The sequence below is a fragment of the Oncorhynchus gorbuscha genome, unplaced genomic scaffold (assembly GCF_021184085.1).
Source record: "Oncorhynchus gorbuscha isolate QuinsamMale2020 ecotype Even-year unplaced genomic scaffold, OgorEven_v1.0 Un_scaffold_11159, whole genome shotgun sequence".
Classification (NCBI taxonomy): Eukaryota; Metazoa; Chordata; class Actinopteri; order Salmoniformes; family Salmonidae; genus Oncorhynchus; species Oncorhynchus gorbuscha.
In genome coordinates this window covers 1,274-10,112 of record NW_025753775.1, presented here as the reverse complement: position 1 = coordinate 10,112, position 8,839 = coordinate 1,274, and the positions used below count along the sequence as shown (strand labels likewise).

General features: G+C 46.2%; 1 protein-coding gene across 1 annotated transcript; it reads right to left on the bottom strand.

Moving 5' to 3' along the window:
- Positions 1–2,622: 2,622 nt before the first annotated feature.
- Positions 2,623–8,092, bottom strand: LOC124030394 (endoplasmic reticulum aminopeptidase 1-like). The gene is made up of 6 exons (XM_046341753.1): positions 7,932–8,092; positions 7,563–7,747; positions 7,275–7,435; positions 4,158–4,298; positions 3,807–3,888; positions 2,623–3,560 (listed from the first exon to the last, which is right to left on the bottom strand). The coding sequence occupies exons 4-6, from the start codon at positions 4,292–4,294 to the stop codon at positions 3,375–3,377; spliced, it is 405 nt and encodes a 134-aa protein (XP_046197709.1). The 5' UTR covers positions 4,295–4,298; positions 7,275–7,435; positions 7,563–7,747; positions 7,932–8,092; the 3' UTR covers positions 2,623–3,374.
- Between the last annotated feature and the right edge of the window lie 747 nt (positions 8,093–8,839).

Here is an 8,839-nt window from a genome sequence, read left to right as displayed (position 1 = left end):
GACGTGACTAAAGTGTGTGTGTGTGTACTACAACAGACGTGACTAAAGTGTGTGTGTACTACAACAGACGTGACTAAAGTGTGTGTGAGTGTGTGTGTGTACTACAACAGACGTGATAAAGTGTGTGTGTGTGTACTACTACAGACGTGACTAAAGTGTGTGTGTGTGTGTGTACTACAACAGACGTGACTAAAGTGTGTGTGTGTGCTACGACAGACGTGACTAAAGTGTGTGTGTGTACTACTACAGACGTGACTAAAGTGTGTGTGTGTACTACTACAGACGTGACTAAAGTGTGTGTGTGTACTACTACAGACGTGACTAAGTGTGTGTGTGTACTACTACAGACGTGACTAAAGTGTGTGTGTGTGTACTACTACAGACGTGACTAAGTAGTGTGTGTGTACTACTACAGACATGACTAAAGTGTGTGTGTGTACTACTACAGGCGTGACTAAAGTGTGTGTGTGTACTACTACAGACGTGACTAAAGTGTGTGTGTGTACTACTACAGGCGTGACTAAAAGTGTGTGTGTGTACTACTACAGGCGTGACTAAAGTGTGTGTGTACTACTACAGACGTGACTAAAGTGTGTGTGTGTGTGTGTACTACGACAGACTTGACTAAAGTGTGTGTGTGTGCTGCGACAGAGCGTGACTAAGAGTGTGTGTGTGTTGCTCGACAGAGCGTGACTAAAGTGTGTGTGTGTGTGTCTACGACAGGCGTGACTAAAGTGTGTCTGTTCCCCCAGGGCTGACACTAGTCTCGCCTCCTCACCTGGCCCGATCCTTCCACCACCTCTTCCCCCTGGAGGCCTTCCAGGAGAGTCACTCTGCTGCTGCACCACAGAGAGGTTCTGTAAGCCTGCCAGGGGAGCTGAAGGACAAGAGTGTGTTCATATGTCCGTCGTGTAACAGTGTGTTCTGCGTGGAGTGTGACCTGTTCATCCACGACACGCTGCACTGCTGCCCTCTTGCATCCACAGCCGCAGTGCCCCCTGAGATGCTCTGGTCAAAAGTAGAGGACAATGCTAGGACTTATGAGAAACCTCAAGACAAGTGCCAATATACCTGCACACACTTTAAAGATGTTTACTAATTCTGGAGGGCCTTCAGTGCTTTGGGCCCTTACGGAATTTACCTCTGGAGTTGTGTTGCTAGGAAATTTGGAATTGACTTTGGCCATATTGCTTGGAGTTGACTTTGGAGTTGTCCTGTATCCAGGCTGACATCTAAAGCTAGAGGACTGACTCTACCTCAATGATGGTTGGATTGAGATGGAACTGCTGAAACTCTGAGCATCGATATCACCGGTTGGCTCTGGCAGCAGCATAAAATGGACCAAACCTTTTCAATAAACTTCAGCTCTTTTGTAGAGATCTTATTGTATGTTCTCTATTCATTTTGACTCGTCTGTCTGTCCCCACCTCTTAGCCAGAGCCTTCCATTAAATGACAGAGTTTTACAATCAATATTTTTCATTTTAGTATTTTAACAAAATACAGATTCTTGTCAACATTTTAATTCTCACAAAATCTGAAAAACACACAGGCAAAAAACAAAAAAAACGCCAGCAGGGCATCTGAGATCAGTGCATGTACTGCATTGAGACATTACGAAGCCAAATCATTACATCATAAATGCAACAAAAACACACCAAGATCAGCAAACACACACAACACAAGTGAGACAACAAATGCAATAGAAAGAGCCTCCTCCGAGATGCAGGACTGGGCTGTTTCTCAGGGAACAGTAACCAAGGTAACGCTTATGTGAGAAAATCTCCTGGTGGTTATGATCCCCTAAGAAGTGGGGACAACCTTTAACCTTTATAAATATTTTTAAAAGGCTCACACATATTTATGCTGACAGTATTGTATAATAAATTCATCACACAAACAAATGACAAACTGAGTCGTAGACACGTCTGTTTTAAAGTTGAGGTGAGGATCCCAGAGCGCTAAGAACCTTGGTGTGATCCTGGACAACACCCTGTCGTTCTCAACCAACATCAAGGCGGTGACCCGTTCCTGTAGGTTCATGCTCTACAACATCCGCAGAGTACGACCCTGCCTCACACAGGAAGCGGCGCAGGTCCTAATCCAGGCACTTGTCATCTCCCGTCTGGACTACTGCAACTCGCTGTTGGCTGGGCTCCCTGCCTGTGCCATTAAACCCCTTCAACTCATCCAGAACGCTCGCAGCCCGTCTGGTGTTCAACCTTCCCAAGTTCTCTCACGTCACCCCGCTCCTCTGTTCTCTCCACTGGCTTCCAGTTGAAGCTCGCATCCGCTACAAGACCATGGTGCTTGCCTACGGAGCTGTGAGGGGAACGGCACCTCAGTACCTCCAGGCTCTGATCAGGCCCTACACCCAAACAAGGGCACTGCGTTCATCCACCTCTGGCCTGCTCGCCTCCCTACCACTGAGGAAGTACAGCTCCCGCTCAGCCCAGTCAAAACTGTTCGCTGCTCTGGCCCCCCAATGGTGGAACAAACTCCCTCACGACGCCAGGACAGCGGAGTCAATCACCACCTTCCGGAGACACCTGAAACCCCACCTCTTTAAGGAATACTTAGGATAGGATAAGTATTCCCTCACCCCCCTTTAAGATTTAGATGCACTATTGTAAAGTGACTGTTCCACTGGATGTCATAAGGTGAATGCACCAATTTGTAAGTCGCTCTGGATAAGAGCGTCTGCTAAATGACTTAAATGTAAATGTATAAATTTGCCGAAGATGAAAATAAAATAGTTTAGGGTCTTAACCTTGTGCCAACCTTTGTCTCAGACATAAATGTAATATCCAGTGTTAGCAACACTGGAAATATTATTCTTTAAAGGTGAGTCGAGATTGACTAATTTACAAATCATCTTGCATCATAAATAACTACTCAATGTTATTTCTACATCAGTTAGTCACTATTTCCGCATAATTCATCCCGGTTTTGATGCTCTCAAACACAGCCATAATCATTCTGCGATCTAGACCAGGGATTATCAACGAGATTCAGCCGCGGGATGATTTCTCTTGAGTGGGGGAGCCGGTGCATAATTACAAATCATTTGTAGACCGCAAGAAGCCCAAACAGATATGTTTGACGAAAACATGATCATTTCAAACCTTGCTTACATTTGTATACGATCACGTGTCTCCCTATTATGCGTGATAATACTTTGGAACAGATTTCTTAAATTAAAATCAGCTGGTTGATTTCCTGGTGTTTTTAATATTTTATGTCCCAACAATAAAAAATAAAAAAATTCTCAGAAAACTTGGGGAGGCCAAATAAAACCAGCTACGGGCCAAATTCATCCCGCTAGATGGGGAACCCTGCTCTAGACCCCTCCCTGCCCTGTACTGCATAGAAGGCCTATAGATCCTCGTGGCCCCGTGTCTCTGTCCTGGCTCCCTGGGCCTGTCTGTCCAGCCAGGCCTTTAGCTGGGGCAGGTGCTGCTCCATCCAGCGGATGTTCTCTTCAATGCTCTCATACGTCTGCTGAATACACCTCAGACCAGAACCTGTCTCCTCAGACAGAGAGTCAAAGAACCTGCGAACCTGGGGGGGGAGGAGACATGGGCAGACTGCTTACAATAGATCTTAAACACATCTATTATATACAGCTAAATGTGGGCCTATGAACACGCAGACAGTAATATACTAACAGTAGGGTAGTTATTATGAGGGAAACATTTGAGTGCCTTTTGAATTCTGTAGTTATTACAGCTGACAAAAACTATATAGCTACATAACGTAATGTAATAGTAGCGGTATTATCAAACACCAGAGAAGACGGACTCTTACCTCGTCCAGCATCTCCCTGGTGGAGTACTGGTTGGTCACACCGGTCACCATGCCTGAGATAGAGTGGGACCCCAGGTCAAACCTACAGGTCAAAAGATCATGGGGGTTAGGTATACAGACACCTCGAAAAGAAAATGACAACTTTATGCAAATGATCAGCAACGCAACCAGATAATAATCAATCAGAGGGAGGGTTTTGCTAGCTAGTTCTGACACCATGCTGGACAGGCTAACAGCCAACAGTTCCACTTTGCATTCTGTTCTGAAGATAACACCATGAGGGAGATCTTGGTGATTCCTTACTACAAGGTAGTTTCTAGTATAACCACGGCGTAAGATCATCAGACTCACTTCTTCACCAGTGTGTGCCAGTTGTGTCTGAGGAAGTCCCAGGCCAGCTTGTACCCTTTGGGGTTCCTGCTGACAGAGATGACCACATGAGGAAGGTCCTGAGTCTTCATCACCTCGCCCGCAAGACTCTGCTCCATTAACCTGGGGGGGAGAGACACAGGGGGTGTGAGGGAGAGGTCAAACCACCGCATCTGCTATGCGAAGTGGCAGAGCGAAAGCGTTGTTTGTCAGACCAGGAGACATCCCGCAAAACAGTCTTCTCATGAAAACGTAAGCGCCACGTAACGGCGAGACTCTCACGAACACGATGGCGTTCTCCGTTTTGCTCTACGACGCCCACAAACCCCCCCGGGACTCGTCTGAAGGTAACCCGGTATCAGTTTAAAACATTTATGGAAGTATGAAGGTCGTTTTGAGCCAACATAAAAGGGGTTAAATATGTGATATAGATTTAGGACAGACAATTGAAAACGTTATTCCTTATCTTTATTCTGGACCGTCTGTTTTCCCATTTATGAATGTTATTCAGTGTATTTCTATTGGCTATAGTAGTAAAGCCCAAATTCTCATTTTTTAAATACCTATCGGGGTCCTAAAATTCTAAACCAAATAGCTAAAGGATCCATGGTATGACCCCACCTCAAAGGTTTAGACTTTTAGAGGTTTTAATGCAATACAGAGCAGCAAGAAAGCAGAGCAGCAAGTTATGAGGACTGTAAGCAGGAGAGATAGTTCTGAGGACTGTAAGCAGGAGAGATAGTTCTGAGGACTGTAAGCAGGAGAGATAGTTCTGAGGACTGTAAGAGGGAGAGAGTTCTGAGGACTGTAAGCAGGATAGATAGTTCTGAGGACTGTAAGCAGGAGAGATAGTTCTGAGGACTGTAAGCAGGAGAGATAGTTCTGAGGACTGTAAGCAGGAGAGATAGTTCTGAGGACTGTAAGAGGGAGAGAGTTCTGAGGACTGTAAGCAGGATAGATAGTTATGAGGACTGTAAGCAGGAGAGATAGTTCTGAGGACTGTAAGCAGGAGAGATAGTTCTGAGGACTGTAAGAGGGAGATAGTTCTGAGGACTGTAAGAGGGAGAGATAGTTCTGAGTGACTGTAAGAGGGAGAGATAGTTCTGAGGACTGTAAGCAGGAGAGATAGTTCTGAGTGACTGTAAGCAGGAGAGATAGTTCTGAGGACTGTAAGAGGGAGAGAGTTCTGAGGACTGTAAGCAGGATAGATAGTTATGAGGACTGTAAGCAGGAGAGATAGTTATGAGGACTGTAAGCAGGAGAGTAGTTCGGAGTGCTGTAAGCAGGAGAGATAGTTCGGAGTGCTGTAAGCAGGAGATAGTTCTGAGGACTGTAAGCAGGAGGACTGTAAGCAGGAGAGATAGTTATGAGTGATGAAAGCAGGAGAGATAGTTATGAGGACTGCAAGCAATCACCACCTTCCGGAGACACCTGAAACCCCACCTCTTTAAAGGAATACCTAGGATAGGATAAGTAATCCCTCTCACCCCACCCCCTAAGTTTTAGATGCACTATTGTTAAGTGACTGTCCCACTGGATGTCATAAGGTGAATGCACCAATTTGTAAGTCGCTCTGGATAAGAGCGTCTGCTAAATGACTTAAATGTAAATGTAAAGATAGTTCTGAGGACTGTAAGCAGGAGAGATAGTTATGAGTGATGAAAGCAGGAGAGATAGTTATGAGGACTGTAAGCAGGAGAGATAGTTATGAGGACTGTAAGAGGAGAGATAGTTATGAGGACTGTAAGCAGGAGAGATAGTTATGAGTGCTGTAAGAGGGAGAGATAGTTCTGAGGACTGTAAGAGGGAGAGATAGTTCTGAGGACTGTAAGCAGTAGAGATAGTTCTGAGGACTAAGCAGGAGAGATAGTTCTGAGTGCTGTAAGAGGGAGAGATAGTTCTGAGTGCTGTAAGAGGGAGAGATAGTTCTGAGTGATGTAAGCAGGAGAGATAGTTCTGAGGACTGTAAGCAGGAGAGATAGTTATGAGTGTTGTAAGCAGGAGAGATAGTTCGGAGTGCTGTAAGAGGAGAGATAGTTATGAGGACTGTAAGCAGTAGAGATAGTTCTGAGTGCTGTAAGAGGGAGAGATAGTTCTGAGGACTGTAAGAGGAGAGATAGTTCTGAGGACTGTAAGCAGTAGAGATAGTTCTGAGGACTAAGCAGGAGAGATAGTTCTGAGTGCTGTAAGAGGGAGAGATAGTTCTGAGTGATGTAAGCAGGAGAGATAGTTCTGAGGACTGTAAGCAGGAGAGATAGTTATGAGTGTTGTAAGCAGGAGAGATAGTTCGGAGTGCTGTAAGAGGGAGAGATAGTTCTGAGTGCTGTAAGAGGGAGAGATAGTTCTGAGTGATGTAAGCGGGAGAGATAGTTCTGAGTGCTGTAAGAGGGAGAGATAGTTCTGAGTGATGTAAGCAGGAGAGATAGTTCTGAGTGCTGTAAGCAGGAGAGATAGTTATGAGGACTGTAAGAGGGAGAGATAGTTATGAGGACTGTAAGAGGGAGAGATAGTTATGAGTGCTGTAAGAGGGAGAGATAGTTCTGAGTGCTGTAAGAGGGAGAGATAGTTCTGAGTGATGTAAGCAGGAGAGATAGTTCGGAGTGCTGTAAGAGGGAGAGATAGTTCGGAGTGCTGTAAGAGGGAGAGATAGTTCTGAGTGATGTAAGCAGGAGAGATAGTTCTGAGTGCTGTAAGAGGGAGAGATAGTTCTGAGGACTGTAAGCAGGATAGATAGTTCTGAGTGCTGTAAGAGGGAGAGATAGTTCTGAGGACTGTAAGAGGGAGAGATAGTTCTGAGTGCTGTAAGCAGGAGAGATAGTTCTGAGGACTGTAAGAGGGAGAGATAGTTCTGAGGACTGTAAGAGGGAGAGATAGTTCTGAGGACTGTAAGCAGGAGAGATAGTTCTGAGGACTGTAAGAGGGAGAGATAGTTCTGAGGACTGTAAGAGGGAGAGATAGTTCTGGAGTGCTGTAAGCAGGAGAGATAGTTCTGAGTGCTGTAAGCAGGAGAGATAGTTCTGAGGACTGTAAGCAGGAGAGATAGTTCTGAGTGCTGTAAGAAGGAGAGATAGTTCTGAGGCGTTCTTCATGTTAACCCACCTCTTTAGCTTGTGTTGCAGAGGGCTGATGGACAGGGCAGACTTGATGCGGCTCTTGACAGATGTGTGCTGCGAATGGCGGTACTTCTCAAGAGGAAATCCCACCCCTCGGGATCACGAGCACCAATGGCAAACACCGCCAAGCTGACATCACTGGGGAGACTGAGGACGAAGAGAGAGGGAGGGGGTTGTCCCAATACTCTAGCATGCTCTCCTTCTTTTCTCTCTTTACCTTCAGGACAAAAAAAAAAAGTTTATTTTCATTGAATTGAATGGTTTGACCTCTGACCTCATGTTGCCGTCGGAGGCCCTCCACTTGTTGAAGAGGTGTGTGGCGGTAGCGACACATGGGGGATGGTTCCTGACAGAACCGAACAGCAGCAGGTAGCTCCTTAGAACCCTCTGGGAAACAGAGCCCTCGTCACTCCACGTCTGACGGTCTATCAAACCCCGGAACAGCTCCACGATGTAGCCCTGACAAACAGATATTATATCTCTATTCAATCCATCAATCAAACGTATGGATAAAGCCCTTGATAAATCCATCAACAGTTGTCACAACCTCTAGTCCCCGAAGCGCAAGCAGAAGCACAGTGACAAAAGCTCCGTCAAAAAACTCTGCAAGAAAGAAACCTGAAGAGGAACCAGACTCTCTTACCTTCATCTGGTTCTCCAGACCCTCCATGTCTCTCTTCTCCATCAGTTTGTAGAGAGGGACCAGCTCCCCCAGACCCTGGGTGACAGGCATGATGTCTGTCTCCTTGGACAGATACAGAGACAGGTCCAAGGCTGTGTCCAGTCCTACCTTACCAACACTACAATGGAGAAAGGGACAGGCTGTGTCCAGTCCTACCTTACCAACACTACAATGGAGAAAGGGACATGGTGTTAGGGACAGATACTGGGACAGGTTCAGGGCTGTGTCCAGTCCTACCTTACCAACACTACAATGGAGAAAGGGGACATGGTGTTAGGGACAGATACTGGGACAGGTTCAGGGCTGTGTCCAGTCCTACACTTACCAACACTACAATGGAGAAAGGGGACATGGTGTTAGGGACAGATACAGAGACAGGTCCAAGGCTGTGTCCAGTCCTACCTTACCAACACACAATGGAGAACAGGGACACTGGTGTTAGGGACAGATACTGGGACAGGTTCAGGGCTGTGTCCTGTCCTACCTTACCAACACTACAATGGAGAACGGGGACATGGTTTTAGGGACAGATACTGGGACAGGTTCAGGGCCGTGTCCTGTCCTAACTTACCAACACTACAATGGAGAACGGGGACATGGTTTAGGGACAGATACTGGGACAGGTTCAGGGCTGTGTCCAGTCCTACCTTACCAACACTACAATGGAGAACGGGGACATGGTATTAGGGACAGATGCTGGGACAGGTCCAGGGCTGTGTCCAGTCCTACCTTACCCACTCTGGGGGACACAGACAAGATCACTCAACCCACTCACCTGAAGATATTTTGAATGCGTACAAAGTCTAACCTAACTCATTTAAACACATTTTGAATACGCACCACTGTGGCGGTCATTAAATTGTCAACCT